The following is a 23,942-nucleotide window of genomic DNA, read 5'->3' as shown; positions in this document are numbered from 1 at the left end:
GCCCACAGACAGCAGGAAAAGGTCCACTTTTGCCTTAATCCACTCTACAGACTAGACTGCCCACAAACCACACTTTACACCCCCTCATTTTGACACCTCCTGATCTGCTTATCTGCCAGACATGTGTTTGCTTCAGGAACCCAGATTCACCCCGTGGTTCCCAAAACAAATGATATCCAAGATTTCTTTTTCAAAAGAAACAGTCCAGTTCCTTCACACCGTCTACTCTGTAGAGGGCTGGTCCATTGGGGCAAAGGGTGCCCCACCAAAAGAATCCTTTCTGAGTCTCCTTAAACATTCAGCCCAGAGAAGATAAGCCATCGGGGTTGATGGCCATCTCTGCATCCTGTGGGAGCACAAATACAATGCAAGCGATTATTTTGGGGGGAGGTTGTTGGGTGATGTTTTACAAGCCTCATTCCTGTCTGATTTCTCAGAGGCGCACTGGTGCTCTCTTACTACTTACCTTTCCTAAGCTATCCTTGTTCTCCTTTACAGCTTCTCATTACTACAAATACAAGCAGCAATTCATCTTCCCAGGTAAGTTTCTCAAGAATGGCTGCAGCCTCCCAGAGGCATCTCCTGCACAAAAAACCATCTTCATCTGACACGTGGCCAGTTTCCCCCACACATTCAATTTCATACCCTGTAGAGATGGGAAACTCAACTCAGTTCATGTTTAAAGGCAATTCCATCTCTCTGTGTGTTTTTTAAATATTTGTATACCGCTGCTCATTAAAAAACAACAACAACAAAGCACTGCACAACAACTGTGCATAAAACCACACAATAAGAACCACACGAAAAAGATAAAACCAGTCATCCGTTAACTTAATTGCCTGCATAGAAAAGTTTTCAGCAGGCATTTAAAAGTTGGAACAGAATCTCGATCAGAGCAGCTTTGGGGATTGGGGGTTATCTTGGTCAAAGGCACACATTTGTGCACATCAGTTTTTAATCAAATTTTAAATTCTAAAACTAAAACAACTGACAAGGAATTTTACACTTGCATTAAGAACATGAGAAGAGCCCCCTCACTTGGAACTCAGCCAGCCTTTGAAATCCAATTCTCTCCAAATTTCTGGGGCTGTCTCAACCCACCCTGACCAATCCTTCTGAATATTCCCAATTCGGCTTTAGACTCAGCCAAATCTGGTGCACACTCATAGTAATGATTTCATTCTCCTCTACCTCAAAACTGCAACCATTTTTTTTAAACATTTATATCATACCTTTTCCTCCAAGGAGCTCAAGGCAGAGAACTTGGTTCTCCCCTCCTTGTTTTATCCTCACAACAACCCTGTGGTGTAGGTTATGCTGACAGATAGTCACTGGCTCAAGGTCACCCAAAGTGAGCTTTGTGACTGAGTGAGAATTCGAACCCTGGTCTCCTAGGTCTTAGTCTGGCACTTTTTAAAACCCTTTTTAGTCTGGCACTCTAACCACTACACCACACTGGCCCTCTTGTCACATATGCCAGCAGGATGCTTGCTATGCAAACATGTTGTGGGCACTGCTAAGTACAGGTGAAACTTGAAAAATTAGAATATCGTGGAAAAGTCCATTTATGTAAGCAATTGTTTTCATTAGCTACTGGAGTTTAATATATTAAATAGACTCATGACATGCAAAGCAAGATATGTCAAGCCTTTGTTATAATTGTGATGATTTTGGCGTACAGCTGATGAAAACCCCAAAGCTGAAATTGTTAATTTGGGGTTCTCATCAGCTGTACACCATAATCATCACAATTATAACAAACAAAGGCTTGACATATCTCGCTTTGCATGTCATGAGTCACCTTTTAAGTTGAATTACTGAAAGAAATGAACCTTTCCACGGTATTCTAATTTTTCGAGTTTCACCTGTATGTGAATTGCACATGCGATCTTTCCCTGTTCTGAACCAGGTTCCTGTTTTGCTTTCAGATGTGCCCGAGACGCCCACCCGAGCGCCCCAAGTCATCCTCCATCCAGTGAATTCTAACCCAATGTGAGTAGTCCTCATGAATTTCTGCTCTTATTCTGAAGCCCACCTCCATTGAGACCTCTCCTTGGAAGAACCTGTCTCTCCCTAGTAGATATTGTAGTAGATCTGGAATCTGGATCTGGAATGCCCTCTTAGGAGAGTCAGATTTACACTGGGCAGGGGAAGATGAAGAAATCATACAGGAAAGCTAGGGCGATGGGTGCACATGAATCTCTTTTTAACATGGTGAAGTAATTTCATAAAATCATAGAATTGTAGAGTTGGAAGGAATCTTTCCCCCCAATGTGTGGCTTGAACCCATGATCCTGAGATTAAGAATCTGATGTTAGGAATCTTTTCCCCCAATGTGTTATCTGATGTTAGGAATCTTTCCCCCCAATGTGTGGCTTGAACCCATGATCCTGAGATTAAGAGTCTGATGTTCTTGCCAACTGAGCTGTGTACCAATGGGTTGTTTCCCATGGTGTGCTGATGGAAGGCTCGTTGGACCAGCAGAGACTTCCTTTAGCCCCCCCTCCCCATGCCTCAGATCTGCCCCAGAGGAGAGAGTCTGCAGTACCATGGGTCTGGCTGCTAACCAGAATGCCAGTGGTTCGAACCCACCCAGAGACAGCTGTGGGCAGGATTCCTGCATTGCAGGGGGTTGGACAAGATGGCCCTTGGGGTCCCTTTCACGTTCCAACTCACTGAGTCTATGAGAAAGTTAAGAGACCCATTGGAACAACATGGGATGTAGCCCAAGGGGCTCTAGGGGAATTGCAAATATTGCCCCCTTTCCCCTTCCGCTGATGCAAGTCTCAGCTGGACCGAAGAGCTTTCTGCCAGTGCAAGAAAGACCACAGGATACAATCCAATCATATAAGGCAGTTTTCCCAACGTGTTTTGATGTTGACTCTCTCAAAGGAGATCTCCCATGTATTAACCGCTGTGACCAGGAGTGGCTAACTTTTTTGGCCCGAGGGCCGCATGCATCCTTGACCAAACCTCCTCAGGCCAGTATGGCCAAACATGGGTACAGCCACTGCTCGCTCACACACCCAGTCATGTGTACCCAGCCCCTCTTTCTCAGCGGATCGGTGCAGATCTGCTGAGCAGCAAGCCATCACCCACTCTCTGGTCCTCAGTTGATCAATCTGACAACCACAGAGGGGGAAACTTGCATCCCCATCAGGGTGCTAGGCTCTGCCCATACCTATTTTTATTTAATTGTTTTTATCTTTGCCTGTGCTACCACAATCACTGGTGCTTCAGAGAGCCATTAAAAAAAAATGCTTGGAGAATCAGTTCAGGCTCCAGGCTTGGAGTTAGCTCCATCTCTGGCTTAGACACATCAGTGTTACCTTATAGTTGATCTTCGGAAAGACAAGCTATGTCTCTGAGTTATGGTGGGCAATAGCTATGTCTCTATGCTTAGAAAGTGGAGGTAATTTTAATCTGTTTTATCGTTTTAACTTCTGTATGTTTTAAAGCACGGTTGTTATTTCTTCTTGATTTTACAGTTTTGTCTTTTGTAAACCCTTTGAGGGTGTAAGTGTCTGTGGTTTTTTATTTTTTTATTTTTAGGATGAAGCGATGAAATAAAGAAGCAATACATTGTTCTGGGCAAGAACTACCGTATTTACTCGAGTCTAATGTGCCATTGAAACTAATGAGCACCTCAATTTTCAGAACCATGAAACCAAAAAAAGAGAGAGCATTTGCTGGCAAGTGTAAATGCGCCACCAAATCTAATGTGCACCTTAATTTTCGCAAAACAATTTGGCCCCCAAAAGGGGGAGCATTAGATTCGGGTAAATATGGTATATATCTAAGTTGTGCTGGGCAAAAGGTGCTTCTCTAGGTTGTGCTGTCTGGGAAAGAGCTATGCTTCTACATTGTGCTGGGCAAATTTCACTTCCTGGTAGAACAGAGGCTGCTGACTTCATCTTCATGCTTGCTTATGGTGAATGTGAAGGGCTGTAGAAATAAAGGAAACAGAGCTGTCACTTGCTAAAAAAGGCTCACCACTGAAAGGACAAAAGAGAGAACAATAGGAAAAGGGAGATGTGTTTCGAACTAATAAGGTGCACACCCGTACAAGATTCTCACTCATCAGAACTGTGAAGGGGAAGCTGCAGGTGGACAGAATGGAGCTGGGAGTAAATGAGCCGGGAGCAGAGACAGTTTCAAAACAGGCAGGCGGGCTCTTGTCAAATCTAGTTAGTTTTTTTCACTAGAACCCCATGATCTACCAGCCACAGTCAGGTGCCAGAGACATCCAGGCAGAATGAAAGAATAGGTGCCTCTGATCACATCCTGAGCTCAGAGATTTGTTTCCTAGTGACTAGGAGTGGTAGGATCTGTCAATCTTGGTTCTTACTTTCCCAATCTTAACTTCTCCACATTTCTGCAGCAATTTGCCTTAAAAAACAAAAAACCAAAACCAAAACAACAACCTTTCAACAATTCAGAGTGCATTTCTCCTAATAGACACATTTTTGCAAGGAGTTTTGGCTGAGGCTCATACACTTTTGCAACCATTTTCTCCTGATATAATGCCTGTTCCGTATGTTATTTTCGCTAGCATATTCATTTTCATGCACATATCCACTTCATATGTGCGTTTCTGTAAACTTTGGTTGGTTGGAAAACTGTGCCACGAAATTTGGGTAAGCCCGAATTTCGAAGGAAACAACGATGACCAATTACAATAATACAATATCACTATAAACTCTTTATAAATTCTATACAGAACATAGTACAGTATGAAAATGTGTATTTATGCACCACCTGGAACCAAATAAACTTGAGTATATACAGGTGAAACTCGAAAAATTAGAATATGGTGGAAAGGTTCATTTCTTTCAGTAATTCAACTTAAAAGGTGAAACTAATATATGAGATAGACTCATGACATGCAAAGCGAGATATGTCAAGCCTTTATTTGTTATAATTGTAATGATTATGGTGTACAGCTGATGAGAACCCCAAATTAACAATTTCAACTTTGAGGTTCTCATCAGCTGTACGCCATAATCACCACAATTATAACAAATAAAGGCTTGACATATCCCGCTTTGCATGTCATGAGTCTATCTCATATATTAAACTCCAGTAGATAATGAAAACAATTGCTTACATAAATGGACTTATCCACAATATTCTAATTTTTCGAGCTTCACCTGTAAGTCTCTGAAGGTCTTTGAAGACAATGCAAGTCTCTGAAGGAAGCAATGTATCAGATTCTTATCTGGTGAAAACAAGCTGTGAAGCTTTGTTTATGGCGCCCAAGGCTGCCAAAGTAGTTCGCAAACAGACGTTGTGAACAGTGATTCTGGATATATCAACTGTTTCGTGGAATTCTTCTTCAGCACAGCAGAAGAATACAGAAATGCTTCATAAACCCATCTATTTGATGAATGCAAACGAATAACAACAATTGCTATGGAGCAGTGGTCATAAAGTTATGTAGTGTCTTCAAAGACTTTCAGAGACTTATACACTCATGTTTATTTGGTTCCAGGTTTTCAAGAGAATCCATTAAGAGTACATATTTTGTGTCTTCCAGAGATTCATAAGATTTCTGTTTATGTGGTGTTGTAGAGAGTGCATAAATTCACATTTTCATACTGCACTATGTTCTGTATAGAATTTATAAAGAGTTTATAGTGATTTTGTATTATTGTAATTGGTCATTGTGTTGCCTTGGTTATTACTGACTATTGTTTGCAACACAAGGGTTTAATTGTTTGGTTACCTACGAATTTCGAAGGAGGCTGTGTTTCAGTTCCCGTATTATTTTGAAAAGAGAACATTTGATAGATATTGTGCTTTAAATTCAAACCGAATCAGATTTCTTCCCCTTCCCTACATAAATTAACTGGCCTCTCAGTCCTTTCACACAAGAAGTCCACACCTGATTAGCTTTCTTCATTTTAGCCCCCAAAATTAGGCAGGAAGAGTTACTATGCTCTTGTTGCTCTCAAAAGCTTCAGAGTCAGAAACCATTTGCTGTTCTATTGCAAATGACCCTGAGATCTCCATCTCCCGTCTGTTCACCCTCTGGCTAGTGGTGGCTTGTTCCCATGGGGGTTGACTGGAAGGGCAGAAGGCAAGGAGGCCAACAGCAGGTGGCGACAGAGCCCATGACAGGCAGAGCCACCCAGTCTTCCTCCCTGCTGAGTTCTACAAGGACAAAACTCAGACCAAGGAAGAGGAAGCTGACAGCAAGGGCCGCCCAAAGTCAGAAGGAGGGCGGCAGGCAGGCTGACTGACTGAGGCATGGAGAAAGGGAAAAGTTTTTCGCCCCTCTCTCGCAACGCCAGAACTTGTCGACATCCAATGAAACTGAACGTTGCAAGATTCAGGGCAGAGAAAAGAAAGTACTTCTTTACACATCACATAGGTTAAACTGTGGAACTCCCTCCCGCAGGAGGCAGTGATGGCCACCAACTTGGATGGCTTTAAAAGAGGATTGGACAAAATCATGATAGAGAGGGCTATTGACGGATGCTAGCCATGAAGACTATGCTCTGCCAGTGTGGTACAGTGGTTAAGAGCGGTGGACTCATAATCTGGGGAACCGGGTTCGCGTCCCCGCTCCTCCACATGCAGCTGCTGGGTGACCTTGGGCTAGTCACACTTCTCTGAAGTCTCTCAGCCCCACTCACCTCACAGAGTGTTTGTTCTGGGGGAGGAAGGGAAAGGAGAATGTTAGCCGCTTTGAGACTCCTTCGGGTAGTGATAAAGTGGGATATCAAATCCAAACTCTTCTTCTTCTTCTTCTTCTTCTTCTTCTTCTTCTTCTTCTTCTTCTTCTTCTTCTTCTTCTTTCATCTGCTTGGCCACTGTGAGAACAGGAGGCTAGCCTGTCCAGCAGGTTCTTATGCCCTTATGGCGGGGCTTGCCCACTTGCCCCCACTTGCCCCTGTTTTAAAACATTACTACTTATTTGGTAGGAAGAGCCTATAGGTGCATCGCACCTGTTGGGGTGCAGCAGTTTGTGAATGTGTGCTGTTTTCTTAACTGGAGAAGCTAGAAAGATTTGCCTGGTACAAGGCAGCTTCCTATATTCCAGTTGCAAATCTGGACACGCACTTCTGCTTTCCTCCACATTATGTGCTCATGGATGGATGAATCAGTCCTAAGAAGAGCCTTGCCAGATCAGGCCAAAGTGGGGCCCATTTAGCCCAGTTCCCACCACCAGATGCCCCAATGGGAAGCCCGAAAGCAGGACCAGAGCGCAACAGCGCCCTTCCCCTCTTGAAATTTGCAGCAAGTGGTTCCTGCCACTTTTGTCTTTGTTTACTCATGCATCCATCTGGCTCCATTCCTATGTTAATCTGCAGGCTTTTAAAAAAGAAATAAAGAAATACCGTAAACAAAAGTACAGAAATTGGCACTAAAGTACACATTTAAAAAGCATTTTAAGCTTACAGAAATTTGGGGGCAGGGGAAAGAACTCACACGATTAAAACACTTTCATATGCAAAAACAAATTCAGATCCAGTACAGATGCAGACAACTCAAAGCGTTGTTGAAAAGCGAAGGCAAAGAAAAAGACAGGAGAGGAGGTGCCTGTCTGATGTATAAGGGTAGGGAGCTCCAAAGGCCCAGTTGTTCTGTTGTACAGAACAGATTTCCTGATGAGATGCTACCCACAGGAGTCCCTCTCTTGCACAACTCGGTGACCGGCTGGGTATATAAAGGGAGAGACAATATTTTATATATTCTCCTCCACTGCCAGAGGCATTCTTCCTCTGAATGCCAGCTGCAGGTGAGCAGGGTGCTGTGGCGCTTATGTCCAGCTTGCAGGCTTTCCACGGTCAACTGGATGGCCACTGTGAGAAGAGGATGCTGGAGTAGATGGACCATTGGGCTGATCCAGCAGGCTCTTGTTATGTTCTTATAACCTGGTCCCAAGCTCTATAGGGCTTCGGACCTCAGAGCCAATGCCTCAAACATCCACAATGCTATTAAAAGCGAAGAATTTAGATTTATACACTGCCCTTCATCAAAAGATCTCAGGGTGGTTCGCAGAATGAAATACAAGACAGGAAGGATAATGAATATGCACAATACAACAATCAACATTGAAATATAAGTCTCCATAATTAAAATATGCAATGGAACAGATCTCCCGTGTCAGTTCTCTGTGCCTTTGGGTCCCACACGGGGATGTACGGACTCCATCCTTTGCTTAAATGCAGTAATGATAAAGGGCTGAGAAACAGATCCCCGGAGCCCCCGGCTTTGGCCGCTGCTTGTAACTTGATAAGCTTGTGCTGGATTGCAAAGGTCAAAGCGAAGGGAGTGCAGAGCAGGGGACAGCGCTTGTGATGCGCAAAGCGACCGGCCTGCCAGTCCCACTGGGAAGGCTACTTCTTCTTCCAGGCTTTTAGGCAGGAGTAATTGACTTCTCTGCGAGGCTCGAGATCTCAGAGTGGCAGCTGTTTGTGCACAGCAGATTAAAGAATCCGCCGCTGCTCTAACTCGGGGCTTACAGACGAATTGCCAAAGTCGGCTCCCGCTTTTAAAAATTAATGTCTCTCCTCTCCCGCCTTCCTGCCTCCTCCCCGACCCCCAGTCGCTCTGCCCCACAAACTTACTGAAGGCAATTCAGCCTTTTCAGGTGTTTGTGTAAAGTTGCAGGCAAATGATTCCCAGGAGGCCTTGCTCTCGCTTGCTTTCCCTGCTGAGAAACCCTCGACGGCAAAGGGACCTGTTTGTGATGGCTGTCGCACCTGAGCTGAAAATGGTGGCATTTCTCCTTACAGGGAGGCTCAGCCTCAGCTTAGTTTTTGAAATTTCAACCGAGTCTCCACTAGGGACAGGCAAATCGGTCGATTTTGGTTCCTTCCAGTTTTCCAGTTCTCCACATTTCCATTCCTCCTTGTGATTCCTTTCTTTTCTAAATCTCCATGAATATTCATCAGCATTCTAGTAGGAATTTATCCCAACGTACCTAATTTTGTATGCAGTTTTGCCTAATACTGCATATTTTTGTAAAGCGATTTCCCCTAACATAATGCACTTTTATATGCTGTCTTCGCTATCGCATTATAGTTATTATTTGCCAGGCCTTCACCCTACTGTCCCAGGGCAGGTTGCAATATTAAAGCGCAATATTAAAAACAGTTTGAAACAACTTACAACCACAAAAATAAGGTGGGTCTTAGAAGCCTAAAACTCAAGGATCAAATGTCAGGGTAAAGAGTTGCATCTTCAGCATTCTCCAGAAGCTGTATAGTGAATCTCTCACAGTGAGGGAACTGCCAGAAGGCCCTCGGAGCTGGACCTCAGTGTCCAGGCTGAACGATGGGGGTGGACACACTCCTGAACTGGGAGCTATGGGGTAACTCTTGGTCTGAGGTGACTCGGTAGATCGATGTCATCTAACCAGCCCCGCAAACAAATCAGGATGAATGTTCAGTGACTGGTTTCTCCCTGGAACCTCTCGCCATCAGTCTTTATTGGTCTAAGAAGACAATCTCTGGGCTCTAAATTCACTCCTTGCTGTTGCATCATTAAAAGGTGCCCTCTCTGTTCATCTGAAATATGAAATGGAGAGAGGTGGGCTGGGAGGAGAAATAATGTTAGGCGAGGAGCTTTGTGCTGCCAGCGCCTCTTCTATTACTGCAATCTCTGGCTCCAGGCCTGGGGGAGATTAGCCGGCAATCAGTGAAAACACAGGTGAAAAATGGAATCGGCAACCAGGTATATATTCCCTAGGAGTGAAGCCAAGTGGCTCATATCACTTGTTTGCAATAATTTGAAGATCCCTCCGAACTAAACAGGACTCTGGAGACATGACCGAGGCATCAACTTTAGAAATGGCCTTAGCGTGATTCTTAGGAGGCTCGAGAGGGATGTTCAATCTTCTTCTCTCCAAGCCACTGTCAGTTCCGTGGCTAACTTTGCCTGCTTCTTAGTGCGTTGCATTTCACTTGCATTCGGAGGCGCTCGCAAAAGTCTCCTCGTCTGCATTTCGGCATTCCAAAATCGCCTGGTTTTGTCTCTGAAGTGAAAGTGCGCTGTCAGGAATGCACCATGGCCCCCTATTTGAAAACAGCAGCAATAACACCATTAAAAATATGAATAAAAATGCATTTGCTGTTCGCAGGAGTGTTTCAGTTACTTTAGTTTATTTTCTCCCCCCCCCCCCACATTGATTGCCATGACACCGAAGGAAGGGTACAGAGGTAAGATGCTAGTTTTGGGACAAATCAAGGGCAAGAGACCTTCAGTTAGGGGAAGTTCAACTCAGCCTTCCCTCTAATGGCAAATGTGGGTGGTTAAGTGCCAATCAGTTTGAAAGCAAAATGGGCTTTCAAAAACAAGGCAGTGGTTTCAATATGCTTGAGGTACACAAAGTAGTAGGGGTGTATAAAATTATGCATGGGGTAGAGAAAGTGGATAGGGAAAAGATGGTCTTCCTCTCTCATAATACTATCTCTCAGGGACATCTAATGAAAATGAACATTGGAAGATTCAGGACAAAATAAAGCTCTTCTTTATGAAGTTCATACTTAAACTATGGAACTCCCTCCCCACAAGACAGGACCTGGCCTTCCTTACATCCTTGGACAAAGGTGATAATGTGTCTCAGGCCACATTCTACATTGAAAGCACTAGGTTACCTCTTTAAACACTCCTGGTTTCCTCCAAAGAATCCTGGGAGCTATAGTTTTGTGATGGGTGCTGAGAGTTGTTAGGAGGCCTCTCTTTGTTTCCTGGAGCTACAATGCCTAGAGCTCCCTAGGAAGAAGGATAGAAGGTTAAACCACTGCGAAAACTAGTTCTGAGAGGGCAATGGAGGCCTCCAAACAACTCTCGGCACCCTTAGCAAACTGTAACTCCCATAATCCTTTGGGGAAAGCCACAACTTAAAAGTGGCACCATAGTGCTTTGAATGTATGGTGCAAATGTGGCTTCTGTGCATACAGAGACATGTTTCATTCTGCAGGAAGTCCTTGGGATAAAAATGTCCTTCGTCCACAGACACCCCATCTGTCATCACGGCAAACAATTTGCTTGTCAATCAATCAACCATACCTATATAAATTGTTGCATATCTTCCAATTGTTACACCAGTCATCAGTATGGCTGGCTGGGTCAAACAATCATTTCATTTCAGATTAAAACCTTCATCACGAACATGTCACATTTCAGAAAACTAGTAGCCTTGCTGTTAGTGGGGGTGGGGAGCTTGCAGAGGGAAGAAAAATTATGAGATAAACCCCAACCTCATATTGGATCTGGCCTCCCATCAAACTGATTCACAAGAAATGACTCTTTGGCCTGCAGATCTATTTATATTTTCACGGAGCTTCAAACGTATTGTTGCTGTTCGGCAAAATTAACTGTGCTTCGTTGATGACATGCATTATAACACAGGGGTAATTTCGTCTGTAAGGTTGTTTGGTTGGTGTTTCCTCCCTTCTTCGTATTATAAGCCTTTGAGCAGTGACCCATTCAATTGTTTGAAGGGCGTAAGAAGAGAACAGCATCCCATAATTCTTTTTACGTGACTTGCTGTAGAAACTGCGGCCCTTTGTTCATTTGGAAAGGGAGGCAATCTCCCGCAACCCTTCTCCAGCCCCCCATTCAAAAAAATTCTGGGGGAGCTTAATGACTCTTGCCATGGAGACCAAGTCCCATCTGCATTGTACATTTAAAGCAGGATCATCTCCTCACAACTCTCAGCACCCTTAATAAATTATAGCTCCCAGGATTCTTTGGGAGAAAGCATGATGTCGTATGATACTGCATTCAATGTATGGTGGTGCAGATGCAGCCTCAGTTAGACATCCTTCAGTCCTGTTGACATCAGCGGGACAAGATAGTTACTCATGACAAATTTGGTCCCATTGATTTTCAAGTGGGAATAATTCAGTCCTTAGAGCATCTGTTTTGCATGCAGAATGACCAAAGCTCAACCCCCTGGCATCTTCAAGTTGGACTGGGAATGTCCCCTGCTTGGAGACCCACTGATGGTCAGTGTTGACAATGCTGAGCTGGAGGGACCAGTGGTCTGACCCTGTGCTCCTGGGACTTCTAACTTTCAAGTCTTAATAATTTGCAACATTTGGTTTTCTCTGCAGCCTGGAAGGAAACCCATTACTTCAAATTGAAGTGGAACCAACCTCTGAGGTAAGATGCACACAAGGAACTGGTGACCACCCTACCCATCCCATGGCCTCAATTCAGGGGTCCTGAATCAGGGTGACCCACCCCACCCTGAATTTGATTCCAAAGTAGCTTGAGGGCAAGGCATATTATTATTATTATTATTATTATTATTATTATTATTATTATTATTATTATTATTATTTACCTAATTAAACTTACAACATCACCTCTCCCACCTCCACTTCTGATCGAGAGCCTTTGCAAAGGAGAGCCTTGCAGCAGGCAGAATCGGCTTCTGTACTGAACAGCTGTTCAGCAGAGGTGCTGATGCTGCTCCTTTGCAAGCAACTTCTCTGCAAGGAAACCTCTTCCGAAGGAAAGCCTTGCAGCAAGCAGTATTGGCACCTCTGTTCAGCACAGGCACCAATCCTGCTCCTTTGCAAGTGGCTGCTCTCCCAAGAAGTTGCTTGTGAAGGAGCACCCTGCACCACACAGGAAGGAGACTCATGTGGTGGGCTCCCCCCTATTCATGGGAGTCAGGGGCCTTTTGTGGGTTTTCCCCACCCAGTGCCTGCCTCTCCTTCCAGCTTGATGCCCTGCCCACTGGCAGTCACAAAATGCTCTGGGCCATCTAACCTGACCTGTAGCAATCTGTGGCTGTCTATCACCAACACATCTGACACCCAAGCCCATCTTAAGAGAGTAGAATCATAGAGTTCTTCTCGCAGTGCTTTAAAACACACCTGCTTTAAAACACCATTGGGTGGCCTCCAGCTTGTGGGCCTAATCAGGCCCACCAGAGCTGCACATTTGGCCCATGTGGCTGTTTTGGTCAAGCCATGCCCATATTTTCTACAACGGATGTTGTATGGGACATCTGGCATGGGGCAGGTAAAAACAAGTCTGGTCCAAAAGGGGGGTTTCAGGCACCACCAGTCCACTGATTTGTGCCCCCTGTAAAGCCCTGTGCACAGCTTTTTCCAGGCCCTACAACCAGCTGATTGTCAGGGTTCTGAAGTGATGCACACACACGGGATGAAAGTGGGTCACCTGACATCACTGTGCCATCAGGTGATTGAGAGGTGAATGGCGTCCCCATGCAGGGACAATGGATATCGCCTCCACTTGCACTAAAACAAATCTCTCTTGTTATCTCTGCCCCCAGAACGAACAGGGAAACGACGAGGAGTCGGAGGACGATTTCGAGGAGATGAACCTCTCGCTCCTCTCTGCCCGCAACTTCCCTCGCAAGGCCAGCCAGACCAGCATCTTCCTCCAGGAGTGGGACATCCCCTTTGAGCAGCTGGAGATTGGCGAGCTGATTGGAAAGGGCCGCTTTGGGCAGGTCTTTCATGGCCGCTGGCACGGCGAGGTGGCCATCCGCCTGATCGACATTGAGCGCGATAACGAGGACCAGCTGAAAGCCTTCAAGAGGGAGGTGATGGCATACAGGCAGACGCGGCATGAGAACGTGGTGCTGTTCATGGGGGCTTGCATGAGCCCTCCCCACCTGGCTATCATCACCAGGTAAGCTGTATCACTCAAGTGCCACCTTAGGGATGGGAGGAAGCAGCAGTTTCCACCCCGTCCCAGATTCGTTACAATCAGCGTTGTTCCCATTCCGCTGCAGTTCGGCTTCTGCTAAAACCTGTGCTGTTTGTCTTGCTGTGTGCCATAGCTGAGACCTACTTCATTAATTACATGATTAATTTTGATGCATTCCAGTGAAGGGGAAATGTCAAAGAGTGGCATTATTATTATTATTATTATTATTATTATTATTATTAACAATGCAGTAAATCATATAAAGGATAGGCTTGCCTGGCGTGCTCTGGTCCATGGGGTCACGAAGAGTCGGACACGACTGAACGACTGAACAACAACAACAACAACAAATCATATAATAATAAACATAACATTCATGGGCTAAAAATAACAGCCATAGCAAATACCAGTTGCATTCACTGTTGTTGTGCAGCAGATTGCACAAGAATCAGCTGTTGCACTAGAGAATGAAAAAATCGGCTGTGCGAGAGAAAACAGAAAGATTGTTGTGCAACATACTTCACAACCAGAATCAGCTGTTGCACAACTAGCTCTCCCTCACAGCATTGGATTCCTTTGTTGCGCAATCTTTAAACTCTTGTGCTAGCGGACAAGGAATGCTGGATACAGCCCCAAATGTGGAAATTTCAGGGAAGCAGACTTTGGCTAAGCACCAGGAGCCACTTCCTGGTAGGATACAGGCAACGTCACTAGGAGAAGCTAACCTGTGGAATTCACTGCCACAAGATACAGTGACATCCTTGGATGGCTTTAAAAGAGGATTTAACAAATTCACGGAGGATAAGGCTATCAGTGTTTACTCGCCACAATGGTGAGTAGTAATGCTCCTGAATGCCAGTTGCTGGAAATCACAGGAGGGGAGAGGGCTCTTGTGCTTGGGTCCCGCTTGTGGAGATCCCATGGGGGAATCTGGTAGGCCATGGTGGGAACAGGATACTGGACTAGATGGGGCATTGGCCTGATCCAGCAGGACTCTTCTTGCATTCTCATCCATAGGGCTATGATGGATTTTAAAGGGATGAATGCAACAAATTCAGAGATGATAAAATCATCAATGGTTACCGCTCATGATGGCTATATGTCACCTCTGCATCCAGAAGCAGCATATAACAGGAGCCCAGGGAGCGTTCCAGCCATTGGATCAACATCTGAGCTTGCTAGCCATGCCATCTGTGGTGGTAACCCATGCCTTGCTTGTGTACTGCACTGATTTTAATGTTGATGTTTTAAGCAGAAAACAAAATCTTGGTCCAAGTACTGCAGCCAGTATGGTCCACCCCTAACCCCCCAAATGCCCCCACAACACCTGGGCTCTCCTTCCTTGAACATGGTTCACCTGTCACAGGGATGGGCACTTTACTTGCCTTTAAATAAACAGATGGTTCCAGATAACCTGCAAGACTGCAGGATTTGCCTCTCTGAAGGAAGCAGTCTGTGCAAAGGCTGCCCTGACTTCCCACCTGTCCAACACCGGAGAGGGTAAAACTGCATTTAAAAACATCCCCCTTTAGCATGTTCGCACCGAATTGCGAGTTCTCTCCCAGCTAAGAGGCGCCGCTTGTCCTCATGGAAATCCGCAAAGCACATCCAAGGTCTTATTCTTGACAGCTCGATGAGCCAGCTACGCTACGATTGTGTGCTTGATGCCTTAATCTTGGTCTGCAGGGTTTCCTGCTTGGCTCTCTGTCAGTTCCCAGCCTCCTTTCTAAGGTCAAAGGGCAACATGATTGGATTGCCCTCAGTCTAATCGGGACATTCTCAGGCCACAATCACTGAGTGTTTATCTTCTTCAGCTGGGAGCTGGTCTTCCTCCTGAGGCTTCTAGCTCAGCTCATTAAATCAATACGTGAAACGTTTTTATTTGTGCCTGCTGTTTTCATTAGCTGTGGTGTGAGGTGCATAGGACATCCTGTATGTGTTTTGCATTGCTATGGACACAGTGACTTCATTGAGCAGACCCCCTGATGGTGCCTGGCTGTTGCGGCAAGCTGTGAGTCATGAAGCAGACTGGAATTCTCTTCCCTTTCAGTATTGTTACACTCCACCCCAATCTCTGAGTGGTGAGAGGTTCCAGTGGTTCCGAGGACTTACCCAGGGTTCAGTTTCCTTGGAACGAAGGTCAGAGGAGACTGTGGTGTCTTTAGGATATGTGCTTTTCTTTACACATATAGACAGCCTCAGCATAGGATGGAGGGGCTCACAGCATTAACACCCCAACAGATCTTGCTTCCCCATTTGGTTTTCAAGGGAACCCCAAAGTCCAGCTTATCTTCGGCAGAGAGCAAGACATGCTTCATAGTCTTCAGCTTCCAGCAGCACACAGTTCTCACCTACCCAGCATCCCTGGCCTATTGTTCTTCACTTAGGAAAAGGCCCAGCCATTTGTTTCTATGGCAGCAGAACAACTTCTTTGGATATGCTAAATTGTGGTCCTTAGTTAGCCAGTCTTACCCATAACCTTGACAAAGTAATTGGTTGGGCTGGTTTCCTCTTATACATTCCACCCGTACAGATACACGGTCACTGCTTTGGAAGGGACCCAAGGTTCCATCAAGACTGAATCCCCCCAAACTCTTAACAATATGTTTTGGGTTATGCCATAACATGGAGGATACTGAAAATGGTCATCATATGGGAACTAATCCATACCATTTCCACGATGTGTATTAATATTGTTGTTGCAAAGTACATCCTAAAAATGAAAAAAACATGCAAACAAACCAACAGTGGCTAAACCTCAGCAGCAGCTATAAAATATTGTTGCGCTGCAAAAGATTGGGAGCTGCAGGGTTGCACCTCCTTCCCTCCTCTTGCTCAGATTTCTTCCCTTATGGCCTTAATCAGGGTTTTCTCCTGTGAAAAGAATAAGGTTAAAAGTAAACAGGGTCTGTGTGCTAGCCTAGGAACCTGTCAATTAAGGAGAAAGAGAAACTTAACCAGGACTCTACTCTCCCTTTGATTGGCTAAAAGCTTGGGAGAGGTGCTGAAAATAGTGTATATACATCAAGACAGAAAAAAAGAGTAGTTAGAGAGTTGAAGCAGAAGAATGGAGGAACTGAAGAGCTGAAAGACAGAGAAGGTGCTTGGAGCACTAAGGGATATGTAACACTGGGAAGTGTTGTTGAGCACAAGTGGGGGACCATAGCAAGAAGGAGGCAGGAGGCAACCACAGAAGCTAAACTGAGGGATACAAAGTTAAAGGAGGCAGCCAGAGAGAAGAAGATACCTGCTGGGTGAGCGGGGAGAGTAGCAATAAAGTTAACAAGAAGGAGGGGTTGCTTTGACTGGTTTGCAGTCTTCTGAATGCGACCAGAGCTGTTAACCAAGATGTGAAACTCAGATTTGAGAATGATTCATTCCATGGTTCCATATTGCATCTGAATGTGTGCTTCTTCCACGAGGCATAGAGTCAGGCATCCTGCTCCTGAAGGGGTCTGAGAAAACAGCATGAGTTCAGCAAGAGAGGCGGGACCATGGAGAGCTCCAAGTGGAGTCAGGAAATGACAACCCCCACTAGGCTGGAGAGGTTGTACACCAGGCTTCCTCAACCTTGGCCCTCCAGATGTTTTGAGACTACAATTCCCAGCATCCCTGACCACTGGTTCTGCTAGCTAAAGATCATGGGAGTTGTAGGCCAAAAACATCTGGAGGGTCGAGGTTGAGGTAGCCTGTTGTACACTCCCAAGATCAGGAGACTAGAATGTTAAGGTAAAAGAATTTAGGTGGCACTGTAGTCTAAACCACTGAGCTTCTTGGGCTTGCTGATCAGAAGGTTGGCGGTTTGAATCCTCATGATGGGGTGAGCTCCCGTTGCTCTGTTCCAGCTCCTGCCAACCTAGCAGTTCAAAAGCACGCCAGTGCAAGCAGATAAATAGGTACTACTGCAGTGGGAACGTAAACGGCATTTCCGTGTGCTCTGGTTTACATCACGGTGTTTCTGTTGCGCGCTAGAAGCGGTTTAGTCATGCTGGCCACATGATCTGGAAAGCTGTCTGTGGACAAACGCCTGCTCCCTCGGCCTGAAAACGAGATGAGCTCCACAACCCCATAGCTATGTGGACTTAACCATCCAGGGGTCTTTGACCTTTACCTTTTTTTAGAATGTTACTCCGGCGAAGGTCTGAAGTCTCCTGAGGATTCATTCAATTACAGTGGTACCGCGGGTTAAGAACTTAATTCATTCTGGAGGTCCGTTCTTAACCTGAAACTGTTCTTAACCTGAGACACCACTTTAGCTAATGGGGCCTCCTGCTGTTGCTGCGCTGCAGCAGCACAATTTCTGTTCTCATCCTGAAGCAAAGTTCTTAACACGAGGTACTATTTCTGGGTTAGTGGAGTCCGTAACCTGAAGCATCTGTAACCTGAAGCGTCTGTAACCCGAGGCACCACTGTATACTTATTTATTAAAATATTTCTATACCACTGTATCATAAAAATATCTCACAACAGTTTACAGCAATATAAAAACATGAAACCATGCAGTAAAATCATTTAAAAAAATAAAAAAAACAAGTTGAAAGCAAAAGAATTAAAACAAATCTCAGCAGGCCACTGTGGGGGATGTATTTTTCATTGCCTGCCTAGGCCCAGCGGAATACAAAAGTTTTCAGAAGGCGTTTAAAAGCTGACACAGAAGGCGTCTGCTGGATCTCTGGTGGCAGAGCATTCCACAGGACTGGGCTGATGACACTAAATACTCAGTTTCTTGTTGTTGCAAAACAAGCCTCACCAACTTGGGGAATGGCGAGCAACGCTCCTGCAGATGAACTTATTGACTGAGCTGGGATACGAGGATTCAAGTGGTCCCTGAGTACAATGCACCTAAATTGTTCAGCGTTTTGAACCTGGCTTGGTATTAGCAGCCTGTGCAGCTGTTTTAACGATGGCATCACATTTAAATAGACGGCAGACAAACCAGGTGTTTTTTTTTTAGCTAGCGTTACATAAATTGGGTCAAATCTGTATTCCAGAGGTGCTGGAAGAGCGGGAAGCCTCTCAGAAGCAGTCTTCAGAGGAGGAGGAGGACAGAGGAGCCTCAAGCTGTGGGGGTAGCAGCAGTCCTGGTGCCAGGGGCTTGCCCCTCTCTACTGCCTCTGGCAGAACAGGGTCCCCTGAGATTCATTCTGCAAAGATCCTTAACACAGGACAAGTTCTCCGATAGCAATGCAAAGTTCCGGTCCATTTTACAGAAGTTGCAAACAAGTTGATGTAGGGATTCCTTGGGTGGGGGGAGGGAATCAGTAGAATGGTTGGTAGATCCCCCCCCCCCCCCCGGGAATAACAGTGTGCATGCTTGGCATTCATTTTAATTAGTTTTCAGCAAGAACAGATGCAGACGCAAGTCTGGCTTGGTGTTCCGAGGTGTTGTTGTTGTTTTTTAAGTTCTTATTTGACTTTCCCTCTAGCCTGCTACTATTTGTCTGCGACTAGTGGGAAGGTCAGGTAAGAGCTGGGCTTTAACTGCATCGGCTGGTGGGTGGGACTTTCTCCAGCCTGCACTATTTCCTTGTTCCTGGAGCTCAGGAACACCAGCTAGCTGGAGAAAGGATGGGGAGATGTAAGGAAAGGAAGGGCAAGAGGCAGTGGATCCTGAAAGAAAAGGGAAACAGGGTGGTGATGGTGATGGGTCTAGGATCAGGTAAGGATTGCAGACCAGACTACAGAAGGGCTCAGTGCCTCTCCCCTGCTCCTGTGCAAGCCTATGAGACTGGGTGGGATGACCATGTGCCTTCGAAAGAATGGTTCACAACCCATTTTAGTCCTACTCAGAGTAGACCCATTGAAATTAATGGCACAACTAACCTGGGTTCACCCGTCGTGCACTTTGCATGTTTTTAAATAAACAGATGGTTCCAGGTGTCATGTCAGTCTCCAGCATTCTCATTCTCCAAAGGAAAGCATCTCTGCCAAGAGTTCCTGCCCTGTTTTGCAGAGTGCAAAACATTCCCGTTTGGTCTGTTTGCACCAAATTGCGAGTCCTCTTTTGGCTAAGAGGCATTGCTCGTCCTTGTGGAGCTCTGCAAAGTACATCCAAGGTCTCCTTCTTGACAGCTTGATGAGCCGGCTATGCTAAGACGGTGTGCTTGATGCCTTAATCTTGGTCTGCAGGGTTTCCTGCTCGGCTTTTCCATCCGTTCCCAGCCTCCTTTCCAAAGTCGAAAGTGTAAAATTATTGTATCGTCCCCAATCTAACAGGGACATTCTCAGGCCGTGTTCACTGAGTGCTTCCCCTCTTGTTTAATTACAGTTATTTATTCATTGGTTTAGTAAATTTCTATACACCCTTCATCCCAAGGATCACAGGGTGGTTTACAATAGAAAATGCAAAAATAAGAAAGGAAACATGGTAAGAAACAATAACAATACCCTCCTCCCAGTTTAAAGGGACATAAATTGTTTAGATGGCCAAAGCCTGGGAGAAGAGGAATGTTTTTGCCTAGCGCCTAAATATATGTAGTGACGACTCCAAGCAAGCCTTGCTGGAGAGAGCATTCCATATATGAGGACCCACCACAGAAAAGACCCGTTCTCATGTTTCCACTCTCTAGATCTCTTGTGGAGGGGGCATACAAAGAAGCGCCTCCAATGATGATTGCGGGGGGATCTGGGTTGGTTTATATGGGGATGGGGATAGGCGGGCCTTGAGGTATGGGGTCCTGAGCCGTTTAAAACCAGCCCTTTGTATTGGACCCAGAAAATGATTGGCAGTCTCCTCTGAGTAGGACTAGCATTGGATGCAACCCAAAGCATGGAAAAGACCCATCAGTTAGCTGGTGTCTAATATCTGGCATTATACACCAGGGAGCCAGGGAGCGCTGTGGATTAAACCACAGAGCCTCGGGCTTGCTGATCAGAAGGTCGGCGGTTCGAATCCCTGCCACGGGGTGAGCTCCCGTTGCCCGGTCCCAGCTCCTGCCCACCTAGGAGTTTGAAAGCACATCAAAGTGCAAGTAGATAAATAGGGACCGCTCCAGCAGGAAGGTAAATGGCGTTTCCGTGCGCTGCTCTGGTTCGCAAGAAGCGGCTTTGTCATACTGGCCACATGACCTGGAAGCTGTCTGCAGACAAACGCCGGCTCCCTCGGCCTATAGAGCGAGATGAGCGCCGCAACCCCAGAGTCGGACACGACTGGACCTGATGGTCAGGGGTCCCTTTACCTTTACCTAATAGCTGGCATACAGGTAACAGTGACACTTAGAGATGATGAAGATGAAGATGAAGATTTATTTATACCCTGCTCATCTGGCTGGGTTTCCCCAGCCACTCTGGGTGGTTTCCAACAGAAGATTGAAAATACATTAAACCCCCATCTCTTCTTCAGTATCTTCAAAGATTGCTTGTGACTTAATTCATGTTTTCTGCATCTGGGAGGTCTGCTTGACAGGCATCTTGTTTATAATAATACAAGGTGATCCAAAGGCTTTTAAACATTATTATTTATTCTGCTCCTCATCCTCCACTTTCTGAAAGGTATAAACCTCTCCAAAGATAGGTAGTGCAGCTCATGGCCCATTTCCAGAGTTGGGCAGGAAATGTCACCAGCAGGGAGAGGGCCGGGGCCTGTTTCAGGCAGCTCATCCTCATCCACCAGGACGTCCAGCACAATTGGGATGGGGACACCTGTTGGTGGATTCCTTGCCCTCCCCCAGCATCCAGTTCAGTACCTTCACCCCATCCTTCCTCTCCCCCTGACCAGCCCTGCCAAGAAGTCTCCACGCAGAGGGGAGAGCCACCAATTTGGTCACACTGGGTGCAGAGTTTGGGGGGGGTGCCACAGGGGGTTCTGCAACTATTATGCAGAATGTAAGGCAAGAGGATTGGGGGGAGGGTGCCGAATTTTGGTGTTGAACTGTGCACCACTGAAATTTGGGACCCTGAGGTCCGCCACTGCTCTGCAGAAACTGGCAGAAGCTCTCCAACATTTCAGGCAATGTGCCTCTCCCATTGCTACCTGGAGATGCCATGGGGGGATTGAACCTGGGACCTGCTGCATGCAAAGCACCTTCTCTGCCCCTGAGCTACGAACTTTCCCCATAAAAGAAACCTCCCATGTTTCTGCGATGGGGTGGCCGAGGCCTGTGACCCGCGTTTCCAGCCTAAATTTCAAAAGTCAGGCTCCTTTTCCAGAGAGCTCCCTCATGGGAGCTTATCTCCGTCTTCAAAACCGTATTGGATCTCGCGCGAAAGTGTAAACAGCTTCCCAGCTCTAAGGTCCTGCTGTCGCGTTGATTAAACAATCATAAAAGGAAACGCAGTGTTTAAACATGGAAGCCTTTGATGAAATATTAAAGGCAGCCCTCTCCCCTGGGCTTGCTAAAGGGGCCCTCTGGCAATATGGAAGCTGCGATACATGGTGCTCCTCCCGCCCCCCATCCCATTCATGTCACTAATGATGCTCGCTTTTGGAGAAGGTGGTTCGCCTCCAGCAGCTGGTCTCGGGAAAGCCAGGCTTAATTAGGCGCCGCTAGGTCTCTTGCACATCTTACTATCTCCCATTTAATTATGGCTCTGCCGGAGAAATAACTGGGTGAGACACCAGCCTGATCCTTCTAGGGGGAAACTTCTCTAGATGAAACAGGTCCTTTGCTGTGTCTCTTTTTTCTCCCTCTCTCTATGTCCCCCTCAAGGCAAAGAAAACATGTTTTAACGACATGGAAATCATTTTCTTAGATGCGCTGCACATTATCGGTTGAACATCGAGAGAACTTGTGTGATGGCTGATCTCGGGTTGTGGGTGTTTCCGGCTCCTGGGAAGTTTTGCTATAATACTGTAGCACTAACTTTTCTTACATGATCGGCAGCCACACAAACTGTGGCATGACAGCCTTACATTTTTAGGAACTTTAGATAGATAGATAGATAGATAGATAGATAGATAGATAGATAGACAGATATGGATCTACCCTATTCTCTTGACTGTAGTTTGTTTCAACGTATTTTAATAATGTATTTTTAAATTGTTGTAAACTGCATTGATTTACTGAGTGATTTATTGCATTGGTGTTCCACCCTTCCTCCAAGAAGCCCACAGTGGTGTACATACTTCTCTCTGGGTCCTCATTTAATCCCCACAACAGCCCTGTGAGGTAGGTTAGTGACTGGCCCAAGGTCACCCAGTGAGCTTCATGGCTGAGTGGCCATTCGAACGCCAGTCTCTTGTGTCCTAGTGAAACACCCTAACCCCTGCGCCACACTGGCTCATCACCTTATGGCGATCTGCTAAATGATTGCGATTGTACTGCAGCATTTAAGGCCAAATTAGTGCAAATCAGGGAAAGGCGCTACAGTACAAAGGATTCTAGAACAGAGGGTAGGTTTTGTTTTGTTTTGTTTTTTTGCTGGTGCGCAAGTCCTGCCAGAACAGTTGCAGTGTGCAAGGCTCAGTACTGTGCCTGCAAATCAGTATTATTGAAGGACATGTCTCCTAATGTCTTGTTATGAGCCATGCTGTGCTATTATTCAAGGCCTCCCTTTAGCTTGATTTGACTTGGCTGGCAAGAACGAATCCCAATTAATAGACAATCCAGGCTGGCTCGTCTCGACCTGCTTTGCACAGGCAATTCTGCATCCACTTGCAGAGCCATAGCATGGGGGGTGGAGGGGAGCTGTGGGTGCTTGCTTGGCTCCTGCCAGGGATATATACCAGCCCCCTGTTCTGAATTTCTGTCTTGCTTTTTCTTAAGAGGTGAGAGTAAGTCTCGTTTTAGTCGTGCATTCCTTATAAAAAGCACGCAGGCAATATCCATGCCAACTGCTCACTTAAGAAGAAACTCCGCAAAGATTTTCCACCTCATTAAGCCGCCTTACTCCAATATGTCTGGCTGCAGGCCTGGTGGGAAGAGGCCCTGAAATGGACTTGCCAAATCTGGCTGCAGGGAGTGGGTGGAGAGATCCCAGAAAAGAGGCACTTTTAAACGTGGCTGCAGATTGAAAAAAAAGCAGTTTGGAATTCCTGGTGTTTCTGGAGCTAGAGGTTTAAGCGTTGCCACTTTGGAATTGCTAACTCTTTGAGAGATGTGCTGACTGTGTGTGCATTTTGCTTTCTACCTGCTCATCATGTGTAAGTCTCTTATCCTTCTGAAGGCAATGACTCTGGGTTGTGTTTGCCCATTAAGACAGGGATGGGGGAACTTCCAAGGGCCTTCTAAGGGCAAGGGAGCAAGGAGAAGAGATCTATGTCAGCTTAAAGAACTCTGCTGCTGTCACAGAATGCAAGAGTTGGAAGGGACCCCAAGGGCCATCTAGTCCAACCCCCTGCAAGGCAGGAACCAGAGCTA

At 45.9% G+C, this 23,942-nt stretch overlaps 1 protein-coding gene across 1 annotated transcript in view; it reads left to right on the top strand.

Moving 5' to 3' along the window:
- KSR2 (kinase suppressor of ras 2) overlaps positions 1 to 23,942 on the top strand; it is a 186,314-nt gene that overhangs the window by 121,823 nt on the left and 40,549 nt on the right. The window contains exons 11-14 of the mRNA XM_033136030.1: positions 499 to 540; positions 1,929 to 1,992; positions 12,072 to 12,120; positions 13,265 to 13,626. Of these exons, the coding sequence (XP_032991921.1) occupies positions 499 to 540; positions 1,929 to 1,992; positions 12,072 to 12,120; positions 13,265 to 13,626 (517 nt within the window). The remainder of the gene's footprint in view (positions 1 to 498; positions 541 to 1,928; positions 1,993 to 12,071; positions 12,121 to 13,264; positions 13,627 to 23,942) is intronic.

This window comes from Lacerta agilis, chromosome 17 (assembly GCF_009819535.1).
Source record: "Lacerta agilis isolate rLacAgi1 chromosome 17, rLacAgi1.pri, whole genome shotgun sequence".
Lineage (NCBI taxonomy): Eukaryota > Metazoa > Chordata > Lepidosauria > Squamata > Lacertidae > Lacerta > Lacerta agilis.
The sequence above is the reverse complement of the archived record's forward strand: the minus strand, read 5'-3'. Positions and strand labels throughout refer to the sequence as shown.